Below are 24,617 nucleotides of genomic sequence, written 5' to 3'. Positions count from 1 at the left end.
TAAACCTATCAATGTTAGATTGAGCTGGGTGAATGGAATATTAATGACAGTCATTCAATATGCTGTAATAGAAATAAGGCCATGCTCATAAAAAATAAAATAAAATTCTCCCTCATCTTAAATGGCACCGACCGGCACCGGAAGCCAACCAAAATCCAGTGTTTGATTGGCAATACATGCATTTCTTATCTGTTTACGTATTTCAAAATAATCCCATAACCACACATTTCCTATCTGTCTGCCCTGGCCCCCACCTGTCCATATCCTCAAATATCTCCCGGACTGTCATTGTGGCCATCACGGCGGTGACGTAAGGCAGACATTCCCCGCTGCTTCCCTAGCGCTAGCATCTTAGAGTAGCGCGGCACGATTGGGAACGACGCCATCGCCCTGCCCAGGGGGCAGATGGGACACCTCAGACACACTCACTCCATCTCCTTGACACTACAGCAGAGAGAGAGATGGATTGGTTGGTTGGTTGACACCAGCGCCTCAGCAAAGGGAGGGGTGGGGAACGGAAAGTTCACCACCTGAAAACGTAGACACACACAGCTCTCTCTAGCGTCTGACTAAATTCACAGGAATGTTTTCTCCCCAGCTTTACAGAGTTAACATCATCAATCAATGATGTGTTATTTCTCAGACCTTGTCTATATTGAGCTCCTTCATCTGTAGTACCAGGTCTTCAACTGGCCTCTGCCTCCGTAAACAGACTGAAGTCTTCAAACACAGCTGTCGAGTACAGCTTGGAACACACACACAGACACCAAACACAATCTGTTACACTAAAGACATGAAAGTCATTGCACATTAAACACCCCTTTCCAGTTCTGACCGATAGCAGTGTCCAGGTTTAGTACCGATTGGCTGAGGCCTGTGAGGTCCAGAAGACCTTGAAGGAAGAGATTCCCGTGACGCGGTCATAGAAGCGGTTCTTGACCAGACCGCAGTTGACCACATACTTTATCTCTGAAGTTTAGTTAGAGGTTTCTGCTATGTTGGGAGCTAAGACACACAAATGTGCACCAGGGAAAGGAACACCTGGACACAGACAGATTACACACACATACATGTATACATGCATAAAGACAGATTAGACACACATACATGTATACATGCATAAAGACAGATTAGACACACATACATGTATACATGCATAAAGACAGATTAGACACACATACATGTATACATGCATAAAGACAGATTAGACACACACACATGTATACATGCATAAAGACAGATTAGACACACATACATGTATACATGCATAAAGACAGATTAGACACACATACATGTATACATGCATAAAGACAGATTAGACACACATACATGTATACATGCATAAAGACAGATTAGATACACATACGTGTATACATGCATAAAGACAGATTAGACACACACACAAGCTCTCACAGATGGTCCATGTAAAACTGTCTCAAACTACCTGTACCTCCTAGTTGGTTTGTTGTGCTGAGTGATCTATCTTACCTTGGCCTGCTGCTCTGGAGCCAGGAGAGAGTAGAGGGGGAAGACAGAGAGAGATGGACGGGTCCACCTTCTCCTCTACACACATAAAGAGAGGAGGGAAGAGAGAGCATATGAATAAAGAACGCACACCCACCTAGCTGAGACCTTTTCCCTTACCTGTGTCTGTGGGGTCGTCTACTTGTTCCAGGTCTGACCCCTCCTCCTCATCTACCCCGGCCAGACGGTCCTCATCCAACGGTGAGTAGTTATCCAGGTCAATGTGTGTCTCACCTGTAGCTGTGTTGTATGGTGATAACTGACTAATAACTGTGTGTGTGTCTCACCTGTAGCTGTGTTGTATGGTGATAACTGACTAATAACTGTGTGTGTGTCTCACCTGTAGCTGTGTTGTATGGTGATAACTGACTAATAACTGTGTGTGTGTCTCACCTGTAGCTGTGTTGTATGGTGATAACTGACTAATAACTGTGTGTGTGTCTCACATGTAGCTGTGTTTTATGGTGATAACTGACTAATAACTGTGTGTGTGTTTCACATGTAGTGGTGTTGTATGGTGATAACTGACTAATAACTGTGTGTGTTTCACATGTAGCTGTGTTGTATGGTGATAACTGACTAATAACTGTGTGTGTGTCTCACCTGTAGCTGTGTTGTATGGTGATAACTGACTAATAACTGTGTGTGTGTCTCACATGTAGCTGTGTTGTATGGTGATAACTGACTAATAACTGTGTGTGTGTCTCACCTGTAGCTGTGTTGTATGGTGATAACTGACTAATAACTGTGTGTGTGTCTCACATGTAGCTGTGTTGTATGGTGATAACTGACTAATAACTGTGTGTGTGTTTCACATGTAGTGGTGTTGTATGGTGATAACTGACTAATAACTGTGTGTGTTTCACATGTAGCTGTGTTGTATGGTGATAACTGACTAATAACTGTGTGTGTGTCTCACCTGTAGCTGTGTTGTATGGTGATAACTGACTAATAACTGTGTGTGTGTCTCACATGTAGCTGTGTTGTATGGTGATAACTGACTAATAACTGTGTGTGTGTCTCACATGTAGCTGTGTTGTATGGTGATAACTGACTAATAACTGTGTGTGTCTCACCTGTAGCTGTGTTGTATGGTGATAACTGACTAATAACTGTGTGTGTGTTTCACATGTAGCTGTGTTGTATGGTGATAACTGACTAATAACTGTGTGTGTGTCTCACCTGTAGCTGTGTTGTATGGTGATAACTGACTAATAACTGTGTGTGTGTCTCACCTGTAGCTGTGTTGTATGGTGATAACTGACTAATAACTGTGTGTGTTTCACATGTAGCTGTGTTGTATGGTGATAACTGACTAATAACTGTGTGTGTGTCTCACCTGTAGCTGTGTTGTATGGTGATAACTGACTAATAACTGTGTGTGTGTCTCACATGTAGCTGTGTTGTATGGTGATAACTGACTAATAACTGTGTGTGTTTCACATGTAGCTGTGTTGTATGGTGATAACTGACTAATAACTGTGTGTGTGTCTCACATGTAGCTGTGTTGTATGGTGATAACTGACTAATAACTGTGTGTGTGTTTCACATGTAGCTGTGTTGTATGGTGATAACTGACTAATAACTGTGTGTGTGTCTCACATGTAGCTGTGTTGTATGGTGATAACTGACTAATAACTGTGTGTGTGTCTCACCTGTAGCTGTGTTGTATGGTGATAACTGACTAATAACTGTGTGTGTGTCTCACCTGTAGCTGTGTTGTATGGTGATAACTGACTAATAACTGTGTGTGTGTCTCACATGTAGCTGTGTTGTATGGTGATACCTGACTAATAACTGTGTGTGTGTGTTTCACATGTAGTGGTGTTGTATGGTGATAACTGACTAATAACTGTGTGTGTTTCACATGTAGCTGTGTTGTATGGTGATAACTGACTAATAACTGTGTGTGTGTCTCACCTGTAGCTGTGTTGTATGGTGATAACTGACTAATAACTGTGTGTGTGTCTCACCTGTAGCTGTGTTGTATGGTGATAACTGACTAATAACTGTGTGTGTTTCACATGTAGCTGTGTTGTATGGTGATAACTGACTAATAACTGTGTGTGTCTCACATGTAGCTGTGTTGCACCTCCTGAAAGGGAAGGCCCTCCTGTCTCCTGCAGACAGAGTGGATCTCAGCCTGACCCGTCAGAATACCCCCAGGGGGCAGCATGTGGCGGATCTTACAGGTCTTGTGGAACACCTCTCCAGTGTAGTCCTCCAGAGGAGTACGTTAGTTAAAGTGGACGTGACAGGGAACTGTTGGGATTCCATCTTGATGACGGGAGTGGGAACAGCTTTATGTTTTCTGTGACCTCCACCCCTCGGAGTAGCTGACCACTATCAGCTTCACGGGGAGGCCTTTCTCTGACACACATAGGAAACAACAGGGTAAAGATGAGATAAGGACACAACAGCAAGTTGGGTAGAGAAGTCTCAGCTCTTTCAAGTTCCACTTATAAATCATTATTAAACATAGAGTTTCCATTTAGTAAATAGTTTATAAATCCTTACGAATCAGTTGTGCATGTATTAAATAACATGCTGAAGGCGTCAGAAACATCCAGTCTGTCTGTCTGTCTGTCTGTCTGTCTGTCTGTCTGTCTGTCTGTCTGTCTGTCTGTCTGTCTGTCTGTCTGTCTGTCTGTCAGTCCCACCTTGTTTCTGAGTGGTACGATGCATGACAGCAGGCCTATCAGGATGTCTGTGTCACACTCTTCTCATGGGCCTCGTCTATGATGATCACACTGTATATCTGGAGTAGGAAGTCCTACAGCGGAGAGCGGCAGAGACAGAGGCAATGCCGTAGTGCACTATAAAGACTGCCATTTAGGACGCAGCCTTACAGAGCATGAGTAACTGACAGAATGGGGTCATACAATAAAGACGGAGGATAGGGGTGCAAATAGGTAGGGAGAGGGACGAACAGAGCAAGTTAATGGAAGGATGGAAAGTAAGGAGAGAGAAAGAGGGATTACCTTCTGAATCTCCCTCAGCAGGACTCCGTCGGTCATAAACTTGATCTTGGTGTCACTGGTCACGTTCCCTAACAGACCGAACCAAACACAAATGGAGACCAAATCCACACTAACCATTGTGTTTGTTTGTGTGTACCGTGTGGACACGTTCGTCTCTTTGGCCACTCTGTGGGCCATACTGACAGCTGCAACTCTCCTAGGCTCTGTCACACCAATGACCACTGGAGAGAAACACGAGGGAGAGGGGTAAGGAGAGTGATGCTATTATGATGATATTAGTGGAGTGAAAGGTTTCCAAATAAATATACACAAAGACAAGTGGTGGATTAGATGAAGGAGTTTGTGTGTGTTACCTAGAGTATCAAGCCTCCTATAAGAACTGGGGTACCTGGGTGGTTTTACCACTTCCTGTCTCTCCACACAGAACTACATAGCTGTTCTTTCTCACCACCTGCTCCTCGGCCAGCACTGGCAGCTTCAGATGGGCCTCCTACACACATATCGCAGGAGAAACACACAAAAACACATGCACACACACACACACAAAGTAGGATAAACAAAAACATATGCACATGGCGTGAGAAACACAAAAATAGAATGTGCATGAAAAACATACACACACACACCACGAGATACATGTACAACACAAGAAACACACACAAACCTGTATCTCTGGCATTCTGTCCACAGGGATAAAGATTGTCGGCTGGGACAACTTTTTATTGGAGGGCTGGGCCTGACTCCTCTCTCCTCTCCTCCTTTTATTTATTTATTTGTATTTTTTATTATTAACCCATCCACCTCCCCTCCGTCTTTGGAGGACACATATCTTGTTTGTTTTTTACATTTTTTTTGCTACATATACATACATTTTACATATACATTCTAAACATACATTTTACATACACATTCTACATATACATTTTACATACACATTTAACATGCATGGTACTTCTATATAAAGCAATCACATAACAATAATACATAACCTGTCACGCCCTGACCTTAGAGATCTTATTTATTCTCTGTTTGGTTAAGTCAGGGTGTGACTCGGGTGGGAATATCTATGTTTTCTATTTCTTTGTTTTGAACCGAGTGTGGTTCCCAATCAGAGGCAGCTGTCTATTGTTGTCTCTGATTGGGAATCATACTTAGGCAGCCTGTTTTCCACCTGAGTTTTGTGGGAGGTTATTTTCTGTTTAGCTTATGTGCCTGACGGATCTGTGCATTTTCGTTTTTCCCTTTTATTATTTAGTTTGAGTGTTTCTTGAAAATAAATATCATGAACACTTGCCACACTGCGTTTTGGTCCACTTCTTCTTCAACTACAAACGACGAGCGTTACATAACCAAACATAAATTCTTTAATCCCACCCCTCAGCCACTCTCAGCCCATCCCAGCTATCACCATAGACCAACCTCCTTTGGTTTCCATGTGCCATATATTTTAAAATTGTACTGTGATGTTTTAAATATTTTGAACCTTTTTAAATCGTATAGTATCCACAGATTGTGAGCTAAAGATTAAAACCCTTCCTACAAGTATTATTATATTATTTATTGACTATGGCTTTCCAAATTTCCCAACAAGGTTAATTAACAAGGTTAATTTTAATTGAATGTTGTGATTTTTTTTAACCATTCCTGAACCTGTGACCAGAATCAAGCTGCATAGGGGCAATACCAGAATGAATGATCTAGTGATTGTCTCTTCGCAGCAAAATCTACAGAACTGAGATTGTTGTATGCCCCATATATATAGCATTCTGTTGCTGTCGAGAATTTTGTATGATCATTTAAATTGAAAACCTTGAAGTGTTGTACCAGTTCATAAACCATGTGCCATGGAATCGGTACATCAAAAATCTCTTCCCATTTATTTTGCAACCTGTATGGCGCAGCTGTAAACATTGTCATCAAATGAAACCGTTATATTTTTCTATTTAAGCCAATTCCTTTCAGCCAATTTGTATCTTTGATATTTGGCAGGTAAACATGTTCCCTACCTTCTCCCTTTTCCACTTGCCTCCTCCATTTGTGTGGTAATGCTGCAATCAGTTGGTTGTATGTTTGGATTGATTGCTGCATATGTGACATAACTCTACCATTTATATTCATAATATCATTAATAAATATAACTTATTTTTTCTTCCATAAATATTTTTTTATTTTTATTAATCAGTATGTTTGAGTTTAACCAAAACATTTGTTGTAATATTTGTTCTATCTTTTCTGGAGGACAGAACTGAAATTGTAACCAGGTTTGTATAGCTTGTTTAAGAAAGGGTGATACTTTAAACATTTCATTTTCAATTAGTTGGAAATTAAAAGTTGTAATCTGTAAAGGCAAAAAGGCAATTTTTGAACAACGGATGAGCCTTTCTTAATAATCAACTGGAGAACCATTTTGGATTTAAGTATAACTTATGTATAAGTGAAGCTTTTAGTGAGAAGTTTAAAGCTTTAAAATGTTATACTTTTAGCCCCCCAAACTCATATTCATTATATAAATAGGCACGTTTAATTTTGTCTGGCTTAGCATTCCAAATAAAATGAAATATTTATTGCTCATATGATTTAAAAAACGAGTCGTATGGTGTAGGCAGCACCATTACTTATTTACCAAACTGTGATAGGACCAAAGAGTTAATCAATGTGATTTTTCCATAAATAGACAAGTATTTACCTCTCCATGGTTGCAGAATCATATCTATTTTTGCAAACTATCAATTTAAATTTGTGGTAAATTAATTTCTATTTTTTGAGATGTGAATACCAAGTATGTCTACTTCACCATCCACCCATTTTATTGGTAAACTACAAGGTAGTGTAAACACTGTCTTTTAACGATCCAATACCTAATATGGTACACTTGTCATAATTAGGTTTTAGTCCAGAGAGGCTAGAAGTGATCAAGATCTTAAATGAGACTGTGCAGGGATCCAGATTGCGGACTTAAGAAAAAACTTGATTCATCGGCATACATTGATTTCTAACCCTTTGATGTTCTTCTTGGATCTAATTTCAATGTCCATAATAAATAGATATGGATACAACGGACCGCCTTGTTGTACTCCTCTTGAAAGCTCAATACTTTCTGAGAAGTAACCGTTATTTACTATTTCTGGGATTTCTGTACTTAACTTTAACCCATTGTATAAGAGATTCACTGAAATTAAAGTAATTCCAGGCATTTATATATAAATTCTAGTCATACTTTATCAAACACCTTTTCAAAATCTGCTATGAAGACCAGGCCTGGTAACTTTGATGTTTCATGATATTATCGCCAATATATTGTTAATGTAAAAAACCTGTCTGATCAGGATGAATAATATCTGTTTCATCACAACATTGAAGTGTAAGAGGCCTCCAGTTTTTTTAAATGGACTGGATCTTTATATTTACCACCTGGGTCCTGTTTTACTAGTAATGAAATCAGTCCTTCTTGTTGAGTACCTGAAAGTCTACAATTTGTATAGGAGTAATTAAAACATGTTTTTAATGGATCTTTGAGTACATAAAAAAAGGGTTGATATACAGTGGCTTGCGAAAGTATTCACCCCCCTTGGCATTTTTCCTATTTTGTTGATTTACAACCTGGAATTAATATTGATTTTTGGGGGGTTTGTATCATTTAATTTACACAACATGCCTACCAATTTTGAAGATGCAAAATATTTTGGGGTGAAATAAACAAAAACTTGAGCGTCTATAACTATTCCCCCCCCCCCTTTGTAGAGCCACCTTTTGCAGCAATTACAGCTGCAAGTCTCTTGGGGTATGTCTCTATAAGCTTGGTACATCTAGCCACTGGGATTCTTGCCCACTCTTCAAGGCAAAACTGCTCCAGCTCCTTCAAATTGGATGGGTTCTGATAGTGTACAGCAATCTTTAAGTCATACCACAGATTCTCAATTGGATTGAGGTCTGGGCTTTGTCTGGGCCATTCCAAGACGTTTAAATGTTTCCCCTTAAAACCACTCGAGTGTTGCTTTAGCAGTATGCTTAGGGTCATTGTCCTGCTGGAAGGTGAACCTTCATCCCAGTCTCAAATCTCTGGAAGTTTCCCTCAAGAATTTCCCTGTATTTAGCGCCATCCATCATTCCTTCAATTCTGACCAGTTTCCCAGTCCCTGCCGATGAAAAAAATCCCCACAGCATGATGCGGCCACCACCATGCTTCACTGTTGGGATGATGTTCTCAAGGTGATGAGAGGTGTTGGGTTTGTGCCAGACATAGCGTTTTCCTTGATGGCCAAAAAGGTCCATTTTAGTCTTATTTGACCAGAGGACCTTCTTCCATATGTTTTGGGAGTCTCCCACATGCCTTTTGGCGAACACCAAACATGTTTGCTTAATTTTTCTTTAAGCAATGGCTTTTTTCTGGCCACTCTTCCATAAAGCCCAGCTCTGTGGTGTGTACGACTTAAAGTGGTCCTATGGACAGATACTCTAATCTCTGCTGTGGAGCTTTGCAGCTTCTTCAGCATTAACTTTGGTCTCTTTGTTGCCTCTCTGATTAATGCTCTCCTTGCCTGGTCCGTGAGTTTTGGTGGGCGGCCCTCTCTTGCCAGGTTTGTTGTGGTGCCATATTCTTTCCATTTTTTAATAATGGATTTAATGGTGCTCCGTGGGATGTTCAAAGTTTCTGATATTTTTTTATAACCCAACCCTGATCTGTACTTCTACACAACTTTGTCCCTGACCTGTTTTGAGAGATTCCTGGTCTTCATGGTGCCGCTTGCTCGGTGGTGCCTCTTGCTTAGTGGTGTTGCAGACACTGGGGCCTTTCAGAACAGGTGTATATATACTGAGATCATGTGACAGGTCATGTGACACTTAGATTGCACACAGGTGGACTTTATTTAACTAATTATGTGACTTCTGGAGGTAATTGGTTGCACCAGATCTTATTTAGGGGCTTCATAGCAAAGGTGGTGAATACATACGCACGCACCACTTTTCCGTTTTATTTATTTAAATCTTTTTTGAAACAAGTAATTTTTTTTCATTTCACTTCACCGATTTGGACTATTTTGTGTATGTCCATTTCATGAAATCCAAATAAAAATCTATTTAATTTACAGGTTGTAATGCAACAAAATAGGAGAAGGGGGATAAATACTTTTGCAAGGCACTGTACCTCTACTGGTATACCATCAAACCCTGGTGTTTTTCCAGACTGAAAAATGTTAATTGCCTCAAAAAGTTCCTCTTCTGTAAGTTGGCCTTCACACAGGTTTTTCTTTTACATTATTATTATTATTATTATTAGGAAATAAATCATTCAGTGTAAATGGAGGAAACAGAAAAGACAACATATGTTTAAATATTTTGCTTCCTCTTTCAAAATATAATATAATATGACTCCATCATATTTGAAACACCTGCATTTTGGAGCTGCCTTACTCAAGAAAACAAAAAAGAGACCATGCTTGCAAGCGGCTTTATTAACTCAATGATATATATATTTTTTTACATTGTTTGCAAACTGATATATGACACGTATTAATGCCAAAATGACATGTAAAACAGGCAATTATTTATTTATTTTTGCAAAAAATGTGGGCTCTGCCCCACCTGCCCTGAATGACGGGTCGCCACTTGGAGTCCACGGTAGTTTTCAATATCTTATTTTCCGCTCGTATTTCTTCCATCATTTTATTACTGTAATCCATTCCTGTTTTTAAGGCCTCGAACTCCCCCAGTAGCCCAGGCAATAGAATCAGCCTTTTTAACTGCTCGCTCATGCTTGAAAGCAATGCTCTATCTTCTGGAGACATAGTTATAAAAACCTCCCCCTCCAAAGTTTAATTTGGAATTTTAGATGGCGACTTCCCTTCAGTTTCGCTCGCAGAGCTTGAGGAAAGGTCTTCTCTTGTTTGCCTTGATGTATCTGATTCTTTTTTGAGCATATCAAAATGCTGATCAATAAATAGTTCAAGGTTCTCTATATTATCCAGAATGTTTGTTTTGCGGTTATCAGCTAATCCTCCATTTTTCGTATTAATTCATGGCACAAGCTGAGCCTGCCTGCCGTCCTGTACCTGCCTGACTCTGAACTGATTACGAACCTCTGCCTGTCCTTGACCTACCCTTTGCCTGCCCCCTTGTTATAATAAATGATCTGAGAACTGTACTATCCGCCTCCTGTGTCTGCATCTGGGTCATTTCCTGAGTCGTGATAGCCTGGGCTGGGCCTGACTCTTCTCTCCTCTCCTCCTTTTTAATGGGGGGCCTGACTCCTCTCATCCTTTTTACTGTGGGCCTGGGCCTGACTCCTCTCTCCTCTCAACCTTATTACTGTGGGCCTGGGCCTGACTCCTCTCGTCCTTTTTACTGTGGGCCTGACTCCTCTCTCCTCTCGTCCTTTTTACTGTGGGCCTGGGCCTGACTCCTCTCGTCCTTTTTACTGTGGGCCTGACTCCTCTCTCCTCTCGTCCTTTTTACTGTGGGCCTGGGCCTGACTCCTCTCTCCTCTCGTCCTTTTTACTGGAGGGCCTGACTTCTCTCTTCTTCTCCTTTTTACTGGGGGATGGTCCTGACTCCTCTCCTCCTTTTTACTGGGGGGCCTAACTCCTCCTCTCCTCCTTTTTACTGGGGAGATGGGCCTGACTCCTCTCCTCCTTTTTACTGGGGAGATGGGCCTGACTCCTCTCCTCCTTTTTACTGGGGAGATGGGCCTGACTCCTCTCCTCCTTTTTACTGGGGAGATGGGCCTGACTCCTCTCCTCCTTTTTACTGGGGAGATGGGCCTGACTCCTCTCTCCTTTCCTCCTTTTTACTGGGGGGCCTGACTCCTCTCCTCCTTTTTACTGGGGAGATGGGCCTGACTCCTCTCTCCTCTCCTACTTTTTACTGGGGGCTGGACCTGACTTCTCTCTGCTCTCCTCCTTTTTCTCTTCTTTCTTTTCCTTTTTCACCTCCTCCATCTCAATCTCCTGACAGGAGGAGGCCGGCTCTTTAGATTCAAAGACATCAGTGGCCTCTAACCCTTCATTCTCCATCATCCACCTTTTCATCAGATTATGAGTCCAATCACTACTCTTCTCCTTTTCATCCTACTCTTCCAGTGCTCTTCATTTCCTCTTCCTGTTGAATCCACGCAGGCTGCTGATCCTGGGTCCCGAGGCCCCCGTCAACTACCTCATCAGCAGTCCTGAGAGAGATAGAACACCACAGAGGATCATAAACAAGCCTACAGTACATCATCACTCCAACTAATCTATTCCCTGTTCATCAGCCCACCTGAGCATATGGAAAGTGTTACTAAACCAAATGCTGCTGCTACAATGGCATGGCACAGTCCCACTGCCTTAGTGTTGGGTCTGGCACCGCTTGTCTCCTGTGCCCAGTATTAAGGTGGTGTAAGCCGCTTTAGTTCAGTCAGGCAGCTGCACCTCACACAGCATGGTCTGCCCTCTGGGGATCAAAGGAGGGAGATGATGATGAATAGAGTACTTTGTGTTTTATGGACAGAACTATTTCCAATTACACAGCTCATAATTATACACCAACTGAAACTGGGCTGGTCTGGCTGCAGATGTTTCCTTTGTTTCCTGGTCAGGGGCCGTTTCTCCGGAAACATCCTGCTTCTGTCCCTTCCAGTTGTGCCTCTTCCTCAGTCGCCCCATCTCACAGCACTCAACAGACAGGAAACCTCCAGTATGTATCGCAAGAGAGCGTAGCATTGACAAAGAAGTGAGTGAAACAAGTACACATTTAAATACTGTATGTCGGTACTTGATACTAATGCGTTGCTAACTGGTTTTGAACACATACAACTGGTAGGAAGAGCCTAAACAGCTAGATGGGTCATTCCTACAATGTGGTGTCTTTTCTGTCCCCAGGAAATATCAGTTCATATTTAGTGTAAAATGTGGATTCCAAAAGGCTATAAATATAAATGCAGGTGTCCTTTACCTTAAAAACACCGAAATGGGGCTTCCCGGGTGGCGCAGTGGTCTAAGTGCTAGCTGTGCCACCAGAGATTCTGGGTTTGAGCCCAGGCTCTGCCGCAGCTGGCCGCGACTTGGAGGCTCATGGGGCGATGCACAATTGGCCCAGCGTCATCCGGGCTAGGGAGGGTTTGTCCGGGAGGGATATCCTTGTCTCATCGCGCGCTAGTTACTGTGACACATTGGTGCGGCTGGCTTCCGGGTTGGATGTGCGTTGTGTCAAAAAGCAGTGCAGCTTGGTTGGGTTGTGTTTTGGAGGACGCACGGCTCTCGACCTTCGCCTCTCCCGAGTCCGTACGGGAGTTGCAGCGATGAGACAAGACAGTAACTACTACCAATTGGGGAGAAAAAGGGGTACATTTTTTTTTTTAAAGACCAAAATATGGATCCTGAAAGGGAATTTTCTGCATTTTCAACACTTTTGTCAGTGGATGTAGACGTTTTTGCCATGTCCCCAGGTGTTATCAACTTCCACAAGAAATATAAGCGATAAAATAATACAATGTTTAAAACCTTTCTTCATTATTTTATAGTCCTAGTTAAAGTCTCTTTCATCAATAACGTTTTTTTCCTGATTATTGTATTTATTATTTTATTGAAGATTTTTCTGTATGCCCCTGATATCACTTTCCATCCTGTTAGTTGTAATTCTCCATTTAAGAAAACAACCCCTTCCTACAATGACACCACATTCAGGAAGTGTGATAATTTATTTGGTGGAAAAACTATGGTGCAAAGCTAAATAAATATAAACACTCAGTTTTATCTATTTGTCCATGTTTCATGTTGTTAGTCTGTAAAGTATATCCCACTCTGTTTGGCTAAATTATATATAATTTATATATATATATATATATATATATATATATACAGTACCAGTCAAATGTTTGGACACAACTACTCATTCCAGGGTTTTTCTTTATTTTTACTATTGTCTACATTGTAGAACAATATTTACCCTATTCGGTAAAAGACCAAGTCCATATTATGGCAAGAACAGCTCAAATAAGCAAAGAGAAACGACAGTCCATCATTACTTTAAGACATGAAGGTCAGTCAATAAGGAAAAACCCTTGAACGAGTACGTGTGTCCAAATTTTTGACTGGCACTGTATATGTTCAAATATGATTGATCGAGAAGTTCAAAAGTGTTCACCATTATGCTAGCTAATTTTCCACTGAATCTCACGTGTAAACAACATGAATCGTTGTGTTCCGACACTGACACAGACAGAGTAGGAAAGTTCCTTCCTTAAAACGTCATTCCGCAAGCTATTTCTTTATGCATTACAATATTTTTGAATGATCCAGTGAATATTTATGTTTTATGTGATGAAACTGACAAACAATAGCTATTATGACAAAGCTATACTGTGTATGTGTATGATGGTGTACTACACTGCGCTGTGTGGAAGTATATGGAATAGCCTATTGTAGTTTAATCCATCTATAGAGTAGAAATGCATGGCTCTGGCTGTAGTTATTAGGTCTAAAAAACGGATGTCATTGCAGGCAATTAGACAAGCTTCTATTCCGACTGGAATGAAAATTCACAAACATATTTCCAATATCATTTTTAATGGGCTGGATTAGGAATGTTATATAATGAAAACCTCCAAATAAAATATAGAAAATAGCCAATAGCTAACGTGCGGTATCAAAGTACATAAACACAAACATGTATTACAAATAAATATAAATTGTGCTGATTCACCATCATATTGTAATTACACTGAACAAAAACATAAACGCAACATGTAAAGTGTTGGTCCCATGTTTCATGAGCTGAAATAAAAGATCCGTGAAATTTTCCATACACACAAAAAGCTTATTTCTCTCAAACGTTGGGCACAAATGTGTTTACATCCCTGTTAGTGAGCATTTCTCCTTTGCCAGGATAATCCATCCACCTGACAGGTGTGGAATATCAAAAGCTGATTAAACAGCATGATCATTACACAGATGCACCTTGTGCTGTAAACATTAAAATGCCACTCTAAAATGTGCAGTTTTGTAACACAACACAATCTCAAGTTTTGAGTGAGCGTGCAATTGGTATGCTGACTGGAGGAAAGTCCACCAGAGCTGTTGCCAGAAAGTGTTATGTTAATTTCTCTACCATAAAGCCATCTCCAACGTCATTTTAGAGAATTTGGCAGTACGTCCAACCGGCCTCACAACCGCAGACCACGTCTGGTGTTGTGTGGGCGAGCGGTTTGCTAATGTCAACGTTGTAAACAGAGTACCCCATAGTGGCGGTGGGGTTATGGAAAGGGCAGTCACAAACTATGGACAATGAACAATATTGCATTTTATCAATGCCAATTTGAATGCAGAGATACCGTAATGAGATCCTGAGGCCCATTGTCGTGCCTTTCACCCGCCGCCATCACCTCATGTTTCAGCATGATAATGCACGGCCCCATGGCTTGCATACTCACCAGACATGTCACCCATTGCACCACTGAGCTAGTTTGGGATGCTCTGGATCGACGTGTACAACAGCATGTTCCAGTTACTGCTAATATCCAGAAAGTTTCCATAACCATTGAAGAGGAGTGGGACAACATTCTACAGGACACAATCAACAGCCGGATCAACTCTATGTGAAGGAGATGTGTTGCGCTCCGTGAGGCAAATGGTGGTCACACCAGACACTGACTGGTTTTCTGATCTTTTTTAAAATCTGTGACCAACAGATGCATATCTGTATTCCTAGTCATGTGAAATTTCAATTGACTAATTTCCTTCTATGAACTGTAACTCAGTAAAATCTTTGAAATTGTTGCATGTTGCGTTTATATTTTTGTTCAGTATATATACATCCGTATCCTTTAAAAATGCACCAATTTACAGTTTTGTTTTATTATTGCTATCTAAATAAATTATAAATAGCAGCTTTAAAACAATGACACAAAACAGCATTATTAAATGTAAATTAAATGTTATATTCTATGTACTATTGATTCATAGCATGATATATTATTCTAACAGCGTTATTGACTGATGTAACCAACAAACACATTGCAAGAAGTCTCTGAAAATAGATGCAGAACCACTTCGATTTAGCCTAATTTCTTGTCCTGCGAGTTTCTCTGAAATCTCCAGTTTCCAGTGAATCTAACAAGTCCTTTTCTCCTCATCCTCATTCTTTTCTTACCACAGACCTGAAAGGGCTCCATCATTTTATTGCTCACCAGCTTGTCCCCTTCAAGTGTCTCCTCTTCCTCTTCTCTCTCCTTGCCTACCTGGCCCTCCCCTCCCCTCATCAGATGATGCTGTCCTTCATGGGCTCATACTCACTATACTCATTACTCATAAGCCCCTCCCCCAGCAAACTCTCCTCTGTGGTCCTCCGGGCCTCGCGGGACAGGCTCTCAAACCTCCTCAGGAACACGACCACAGCAGCCAGCAGCCCCGCCTGCACCGCCACAAACACAAACAAACACACCTGGGAGGCCATTGCCAAGTCACAGTACCAGTAGTGACAGGACTCCAGCACCTCCTCCTCAACCAGGTAGACCACCAGCCTCCCTCGCAGGCGGGGAGGGGAACTGCAGGTGATGTTGCTGTGGCTGGTGTAGTTGGCAGGTTGTCGGAGCAGCCAGGCACGCAGGTAGAGCACACCGCAGTCACACGCCCAGGGGTTTCCATGGAGCGACACGGAGCGGAGGGAGGAGAGGAAGTCCAGAAGGCTGTTTGGAAGCGTGGTTAGCTGGTTGTTGTGGAGATGGAGCTCGGTGGTGGCAGGAGGTAAGCGGGAGGGTAAGGAAGAGGTGGTGAGGGCACGGCTGCTGCAGTCTACCCGAGCACCATGACAGGAGCAGTACAGGGGACAGCTTGATGACCCTTGAACCCTCCCTTGGGTCAACAAGAGGAGGAGAAGACCCAGGAGCGGGGTAACACATGGCAGGAACCCCCTCATCCTCACTGTCAACTCTGGAGAGAGAGAGAGAGAGAGAGAGAGAGAGAGAGAGAGGATATGTCATACTGAAAGGGTGGAGGGGAAACAATTACAACTCATGTCTGTGGACGTCTCTGCCATGTGAGGGATGTAGATATCATTTTAGTGTGAGAAATTAGTGATTAAAAGAGAACATGTCATTCCAAGCAAGGGAGATAGCCACGCAAAGGAATACATATTTCCGGAGAGCGGGTGCCAAAGATGGTAGTTTGAATTCTTGAAAAAAAAGTGATGATTAACTCCACTGGAATAGTCCCCTTGTTAAATGAAATAAAATAACTTGTGAAAAAATGGGACAGTGAGGATTCACAACTTGGGACAGCGTTGCAGGGTCAGGCAGATCACCTTGCCTCTCTCCATGTAACAGTTAAAGTTGGAGTTAGTGTTAACCTAATATTATAAACATAACTAACATCTAACCAGGCACAGAAGAACGAGTTACTACTGTGGAATGTATATTTTGAGGATTTGAAAATGACATCTAACGTTTGATCTTAATAACAATTCAGGGTAACACTACATTTACACGTGTAATTACACTGTAACAAGTATTGTAGTTAATTGTAATAACTCATAGTTACACTGTAATAACAACATGTAGCTGGTGGTAATTGCAGTCTGTAATTACAGCGGTGTAACAACAAATGCTTGTTACCATGCTTGTTACAAATGGGCAAGTTTCCACTAAATTCACCTATTTAGTGTTTAGTTTCTTCTCAGCTGCATCTGATTCAGTACTGACGATCATAAGGTTGTGACCCCTTGTGGACAGATGCTCTGGGTGTCTGAGATTACAACGGTTGGAGGCTCAATAGACTCGAATTACTTATCCATGAATGCACACTCTTCAAAATCTCCACTCAATGCTGTTGCTAGCACTTTCTCCCAAAAAGTGTATACCCAATGGGTTAACTTGGTTGAGTTTACAAAAACAGATAAGATATAGGTCAACCTCACTGACTGGGCTCTTCCATACGGGTGTCATCCCAGATTCTAAAGAAAAATAATAACTTCTGATTAATGTGTACATTACCCATTATGACAAGCTGAACCTCCATGCCATCCAAGTGAGAAGTTAAACCCACAAGTACACCACAGAGTATAATGTAATTATTAGATGTTACACAGGATGTAGCTAGTTAAAATGAAGTATATCTTGATGTGTACTTACTTGTAATTATTGTGTACCTACAAAGTATGTTACCCATTCTGACAATCGAATCATCAGCTTCTGAAAGCGTCATCCAAGTCAGAAAATCTACACAGTAATACACCACAGAGTACATATCTGTAATATCTGCATAAGTACAAGGTTGTTGCTAGTTGTTACACAGGATTTTGCTATTTAAAGTTAAGTGTAACTTTATAGTTACCTGTGAGCAAGTTCTATATAATGACTTATTACTCATTACCAAGTGAAAATACCTACAAACAAAAGATGAGCTTCTACTTTAGTCAACTTTGTTGCAACATGTAAAATACCTTACATTTCTTTCAAAATAACAAGGATTTTTATTGTTAGATTAATACATTGATTAATTAGATTAAGCAAAGATATAGGCTTACTCAATAACATAAAAATAACTATTTTAGTGGTGACTCACATCTGTAGCCTCTAGTATGGCGAGTAGCCTAGATAGCTTGCTAATTTAGAAAAATGGGATTGTCTTTTCCTTCCTTTTTAACATTACAAGTAACAATAGAAATCAACAACTCTGTCTCTGACTGTCTTCATCAGTTTCTTTTTTGTAAGCATTTTCCAATCATGGAGTCTGAAGCCTTGTGGGAATCTGTGGTAGAGAAAAAGAATGTATGATAATTTAGCATAGACACTTTACATTACCCCTATTTATCGTCATCATGATTTCTATAGTTTAGGCATACAGCTAGCTAGACCAAGCTGTTACCTAGTCAGTTGTTCTGTTATCCAGCTAGCAATAATAGTGTTTGTGTTGACACAAGTATATAGCTAGCTAACGTTAACATGCTGGGTGTGTATCAAATCAAATCAAACTTTATTTGTCACATGCGCCGAATACAACAAGTGTAGACGTTAGCGTGAAATGCTTACTTACAAGCCCTTAACCAACAGTGCAGTTCAAGAAGAGTTAAGAAAATATTTACCAAATAAACTAAAGTAAAAAATAATAAAAAGTAACACAATAACATAACAATAACAAAGCTATATACAGGGGGTACCGATACCGAGTCAGTGTGTGGGGGTACAGGTTAGTGGAGGTAATTTGTACATGTAGGTAGGGGTGAAGTGACTATGCATAGATAATAAACAGCGAGTTGCAGCAGTGAACAAAACAATTGGAGGGGGGGTGGCCATTTGATTAGCTGTTCAGCAGTCTTATGGCTTGGGTAGAAGCTGTTAAGGAGACTTTTGGTCCAAGACTTGGCACTCCGGTACTGCTTGCCGTGCAGTAGCAGAGAAAATAATCTATGACTTGGGAGACTGGAGTCTCTGGCAATTTTATGGGCTTTCCTCTGACTATTATATAGGTCCTGGATTGTAGTAAGCTTGGCCCCAGTGATGTATTGGCCGTACGCACTACCCTCTGTAGCACCTTACGGTCAGATGCCGAGCAGTTACCATACCAGGCGGTGATGCAACCGGTCAGGATGCTCTCGATGGTGCAGCTGTATAACTTTTTGAGGATCTGGGGACCCATGCCAAATCTTTTCAGTCTCCTAGGGGGGAAAAAGTGTTGTCGTGCCCTCTTCACGACTGTCTTTGTGTGTTTGGACCATTATAGATCGTTGGTGATGTGGACACCAAGGAACTTGAAACTCTCGACCCGCTCCACTACAGCCCCGTTGATGTTAATGGGGGCCTGTTCGGCCCGCCTTTTCCTGTAGTCCACGATCAGCTCCTTTGTCTTGCTCACATTGAGGGAGAGGTTGTTTCCCTGGCACCACACTGCCAGTTCTCTGACCTCCTCCCTATAGGCTGTCTCATCGTTGTCGGTGATCAGGCCTATCACCGTTGTGTCGTCAGCAAACTTAATGATGGTGTTGGAGTCGTGTTTGGCCACGCAGTCGTGGGTGAACAGGGAGTACAGGAGGGGACTAAGTTCACACCCCTGAGGGGCCCCAGTGTTAAGAATCAGCGTGGCAGATGTGTTGTTGCCTACCCTTACCACCTGGGGGGCAGCCTGTCAGGAAGTCCAGGATCCAGTTGCAGAGGGAGGTGTTTAGTCCCAGGGTCCTTAGCTTAGTGATGAGCTTCGTGGGCACTATGGTGTTGAATGCTGAGCTGTAGTCAATGAACAGCATTCTCACATACTGTAGGTGTTCCTTTTGTCCAGGTGGGAAAGGGCAGTGTGGAGTGCAATTGAGATTGCGTCATCTGTGGATCTGTTGGGGCGGTATGCGAATTGGTGTGGGTCTAGGGTATCCGGGAGGATGCTGTTGATGGGAGCCATGACCAGCCTTTCAAAGCACTTCATGGCTGCAGACGTGAGTGCTACGGGGGCGGTAATCATTTAGGCAGGTTACCTTCGCTTCCTTGGGCACAGGGACTATGGTGGTCTGCTTGAAACATGTAAGTATTACAGACTCAATCAGGGAGAGGTTGAAAATGTCAGTGGAGACACTTGCCAGTTGGTCCGCGCATGCTTTGAGTACAAGTCCTGGTAATCCATCTGGCCCCGCGGCTCTGTGAATGTTGACCTGTTTAAAGGTCTTGTTCACATTGGCTACCGAGAGCGTTATCACACAGTCATCCAGAACAAACGGTGCTCTCGTGCAGGTAATACCCTTGGGGTACAGGGATACCTAAATAACTACCTACTAACTACCTACTATGCTAAATTCAAGTATCAAAAAAGGCTAAACAAATTGCATGGAAAACTTACTTTCTCATTCCTGCGATGACGTTTTTGACCTACAACACTTTCTCAGCAATCATGTCTAGATTTTGCAAACTGACCTTCTCCGCCCGTTCTTTGCTGACTGTTACATGATGTCAGTGTCAACTCCTGAGGGAAGGTTCGAGGTCTTCTTTATTTAGAGTGTGTTGAGCAGATGGGCAGATCTTGACATGACGCCTTAATTTTTGGATAAATAAATAATTGCACCAATGCATCCCATCCAAAAGTGAGAATGTTCCTCAATAGTGAAACCCTTGCAAGGTTACATTATGGTCTTATGACCATTTTAAGTGCATTTATAAACCATTCAGTGGCCACGCAGGTGGGGCTCTGCCCCAAATGTTTTGGGAAAAAAATGGGCTTGCCTGTTTTACATGTTATTTTGCCATTAATATGTGTCACACATCAGTATGCAAACAATTACAAAATATATATATCATTGAGTTAATAAAGCCGCTTGCAAACATGGTCTCTTTTTTGTTTTCTTGAGTAAGGTAGCTCCAAAATGCAAGTGTTTCAGCCTAGCTCAGTGCTTCTGTGGTGGTGGGGCAAGCCAGCAGAAAATATGGAGTGTTGCGCCGTGATTGGCTCAGTATTCTGTCACTCATGGGGATACTACGTCACCGCCAAGTTTAATGGTAGATTTAGAAAATGCAATCCCCTTGGGTGCTGCCATAGAGTTACGTTACAAGTACCCATCCAAGAAGGCTCAAGGTCACTGGCCACAGATAAAATGACGTCAAATCACGTTATATCTACGGTAGCTTTGATTGGACTGATCATACTTTCAAAATCTTAGCTAGCAGTCATCATCATGAATGAAGTCGAGAATCTACTGGCAAATCCTTTTTAATCCTTGTCATATGAAGATAAATAATTAAGAGAAATTATAGATAAAACGTGTATGTGCTCATCGGCCATTGGACATAAACATGAGACAACAAGTTGGAAATCGCAAATTCAACAATGAGTGGTGAGTCCAAAAATGTATTGTATGCTGCTGCATAAATGATGTAATATGCCAGGGAGATATGCATACTGTAGCTAAGAAAGTAATACAAAGTGTATGTTGTATAGTAAGCTGTTGGTAGTTCATGTGCCTCACCCTAATAATTTGGTCTATTTTCACCTCTTAATTTTGCCTACTGTTCTGACTTGGTGGTGCACATGTAGCCTGTAACCTGTTTTTGAGAAATGTAATCATAGAATATTGTAAAAGCTTTCATTCTTTGCTTAGATGCCCCCTTTATTTATCCCACGGTTTTGACTTGGTGTACAGGGAGAACAATGTAAAAATGGCCCATGTTCTGAATTCTATCGCTGTACATGTCAAAAGTGCTGAACATTATAGTTATGACTACGTCTGTCCTAGCTCGCTCATTGATGTCTTAATCAAAATTACGGATAGCCTTTTATCCGCTTGTCGTCCCCTTATGCATAGTTTGTACATCTCAGTTGTCAGTAGAAACCACATTTGTTTAAGCAAGTCAGCCATATCAGCTATGTTTTTTTAAAAGGCAGTAAATGAGGCTGAATTAACTGTTTCGCTGCCAGACAAGGTTCAGCTATAGCAGTGTTTAGTGCAATTAATGTATTGTTTGGTGTTGTGTTGTGGCTTTGCTGGCATGCATCCCACAATTTTTTTCTGTTGCCCCACCAACATTTACATGCTAAAATCGCCACTGAAACCATTATTCAACCAAGCTTAATAGACTTACAATGTAATCTGTCTAAAAATGTTTAATTGGTGCTTAAAGTAATTTACCCATTATTTAACAATTTAAGGTATTTTTTGATGTGAACCGTTTGTAAACCCGTTTTTGCCATTGGGCCTGGGAATCAGACTCCAGATCTTTATTGCAGAGTTGTGTCAATGAGGTGGTCGGTTTTCAATTGGCTAACACTTATCATGTGGTTTGTGCAGGGGGAAATACGGTGCGTTGAGATGCTATCGGAAACTTTAACATTTGTAACAAGCAGGGGAAGAAGCATTCATTGTTACAACCCTGTAATTACAGACTGCAATTACCACCGGTTAACATGTTATTAAAGTGTAACTATGAGTTATTACAATTACAATACTTGTTAGTGTAATTACATATGTGATTACACTGTAATAGGGAGCCCTTAAAATGAAGTGATACCCAGTTCAGTTATACACCACAGTAGTTCTCTACAACTACCGCTGGATGAAAAACTTCTCTTTGACAGGTTATTCAGACATCTGAGACCATTCTCCAATCAGACACTGTGACAGCCTAATAAAACAGTAAAGTTATGGTCATACTGAAAGGTGTAATGGTCTTGTTATGGTTAGGAGATGGTGACTTACCTTTGCGTGTGTTCGTGGCAGGAGTGGTTGGTGAGACTGTGCTACTAGTCACTCAGAGGCATGAGAGTGTATGAAGTCACAGCTGGCTTGCACTGATAAAGCACCCTGATGGGACACAGGAAGGACATATCTATTTCATGCCAGCAGCATTTTATTCCTTATCACTGCCCATAGATGCTCCTGTCTGGGAGGCCAGATGTAAGTTTCAGGGGGATTTATGTATACAGTTAATACTTCCTTCTCTCTTGGTACAACCCAGGGTAAACTGTCCCTACAACGGCTCGTAGGTTCACCATCTCCCACAGTAACTATACTATAGCTGCAGCGAGGCCCTTCCCATCATTCAGCTCCATACAGTCAGTTGAGTTAGTGATAGATCTAACACTGTGGGCCAGAGGGGTAGTGAGGTCCAAGGAGATAAACTGTGACTCAGTGCTTTATTCAGCTACAGTAGTGTCGTGTCTTTGGCATCATTAAATTGAAGACTGTTATTTTATCAAGTCAATTCTCTGTAATTATTATTACGTGATTAAACTAATCATGTAAATGTGATTAACTAGGAAGTCGGGGCACCAAGGAAAATCTTCAGATTAAAGTTATAATTTTCCTAATATAACTCTTCAGATATTTTAATATCTGATCAATTAGTCTTCTAATTAATGAATTATTCTTTACCTCACGTTAGTCTCGTTGCAAACTTCGTAAATTGTTGGTTATCTGCACGAACCCAGTCTCTGCTATGAATCATCCATACATCAATTGTCTTAATCATTTATTTACTAACTAACTAAATAATCACAGAAATGCATAACAAACAAACAGTAGATATGGTTACAAGGAAATGACAGGGGAGGTTCCCTAGTGGGCTAAACCGGTATGGCGGCTTGGTAGACAAAGGGACTGAGAAGGACGCGAAAGACAAAAGACACTACACAGTTGATAATTATAATAATTTAAATGCTAATCCTTTGCACATGAACGCTCACTCATTCGGGAATAATTGCAATCAATATATATATTTACGCTCGGTGTGTCGTCATGATCTCTGTTGGAATCGTCCGTCTTTCTGTTGGAAAGTTCATCTGAACTTCTCTCTCTCCCATGAAGTCTGAATGAATGCTTCAGAGTCCCATTCAGACATGTTCTTATAGAATAGATGTTTCGGCGGTTGTCGGTCTTCGCATTCAGTCGACATAAATTCTAGCTGCAGACTAGAAATCAGTATCGAAGATTTGCTCTTATTCTGTCGGTATCGATAGTCTCAGAGTTTAACAACCATTACAACCTTTGCTTATACTGAAGGTATGCATGGTCTCTACTCAAACCTTAGCCCTCTCGGTAATCGAGGTACGCATGGTCTAAAGTGGGCTTCTCCAGGTGGGGGTTTTATTCAGGAACTGTGGAAAAGCTGATCGATGTCTGTGCTCATGGGGGCGGGCCAATGACTTAGTGAAACTTTAAACAGAAATACAATTCTCTCACATTAACAGTTTAAAATCACATTACACAATTAAAAAAAATAGTTATCTTTACTCATTCATTTTATACAATAATTAGATGCAGGCCTCAGAACGAAGGCTCTTGTATTAACAGAGTTATGGTAATGTGGCTGTACTGTCTTTCCTGAGGTCACAATCATAAAACAAAAACGGACCGGTCGTAGCTGAATTCTCCACCGACCGTTTCCACATTCTCCAAAACATGGATATTGTTCAGTTCTCAAGTTCTGTGGATGTAGAAGAAGTTCCTTTGTTCTACTGTGAAACTCTCTCTGACTATAATGCCTGTCCATGAGGAGTCTCCTCTAGACATTTCCGACCTGAGATAACAGAGCCTGGGTGTAAGAGGGAGAGAGGGGGAAGGCACTCGCTATACCCAAAGAGGGCCACGTCATGACAAAAGGAAGACTTCCCCCACACAGGCCTGCCTGCATGGGGCCTACAGGATGTCTCAGGGCTATGTCTGAAATGGCACCCT

General features: G+C 41.5%; 1 protein-coding gene and 1 long non-coding RNA gene across 6 annotated transcripts; both read right to left on the bottom strand.

Annotated features, from left to right (window-relative positions):
* Positions 1–11,360: 11,360 nt before the first annotated feature.
* LOC115164368 (uncharacterized) lies at positions 11,361–12,590 on the bottom strand. Of its 2 annotated transcripts, XR_003869909.1 has the most exons (4): positions 12,432–12,590; positions 12,027–12,168; positions 11,757–11,930; positions 11,361–11,667 (listed from the first exon to the last, which is right to left on the bottom strand). It is a non-coding gene; the product is annotated as an uncharacterized LOC115164368 (long non-coding RNA). The 2 variants fall into 2 exon arrangements; XR_003869908.1 differs by having other exon boundaries at positions 12,027–12,590.
* Positions 12,591–15,241: 2,651 nt separating this feature from the next.
* Positions 15,242–24,596, bottom strand: LOC115164366 (platelet glycoprotein Ib beta chain). 4 transcript variants are annotated; one of them, XM_029716773.1, is made up of 5 exons: positions 23,664–24,596; positions 22,641–22,745; positions 18,035–18,220; positions 17,602–17,688; positions 15,242–16,405 (listed from the first exon to the last, which is right to left on the bottom strand). In XM_029716773.1, the coding sequence occupies exons 4-5, from the start codon at positions 17,672–17,674 to the stop codon at positions 15,735–15,737; spliced, it is 744 nt and encodes a 247-aa protein (XP_029572633.1). In that variant the 5' UTR covers positions 17,675–17,688; positions 18,035–18,220; positions 22,641–22,745; positions 23,664–24,596; the 3' UTR covers positions 15,242–15,734. The 4 variants fall into 4 exon arrangements, with proteins under 4 accessions (XP_029572633.1, XP_029572636.1, XP_029572635.1 ...); XM_029716776.1 differs by lacking the exon at positions 17,602–17,688; XM_029716775.1 differs by lacking the exons at positions 17,602–17,688; positions 18,035–18,220.
* Between the last annotated feature and the right edge of the window lie 21 nt (positions 24,597–24,617).

The sequence above is a fragment of the Salmo trutta genome, chromosome 27 (genome assembly GCF_901001165.1).
Source record: "Salmo trutta chromosome 27, fSalTru1.1, whole genome shotgun sequence".
NCBI classification, from domain to species: Eukaryota; Metazoa; Chordata; class Actinopteri; order Salmoniformes; family Salmonidae; genus Salmo; species Salmo trutta.
This window is presented reverse-complemented; position numbering and strand designations above follow the sequence as displayed.

Coding starts and splice junctions, on each gene's coding strand:
- LOC115164366 (XM_029716772.1), bottom strand. CDS start 17,716: ATGTACTCTGTGGTGTATTACTGTGTAGATTTTCTGACTTGGATGACG. Junction 16,406..17,601: donor TAGGTACACAATAATTACAA/GTAAGTACACAT, acceptor CTCTCTCTCCAG/AGTTGACAGTGAGGATGAGG.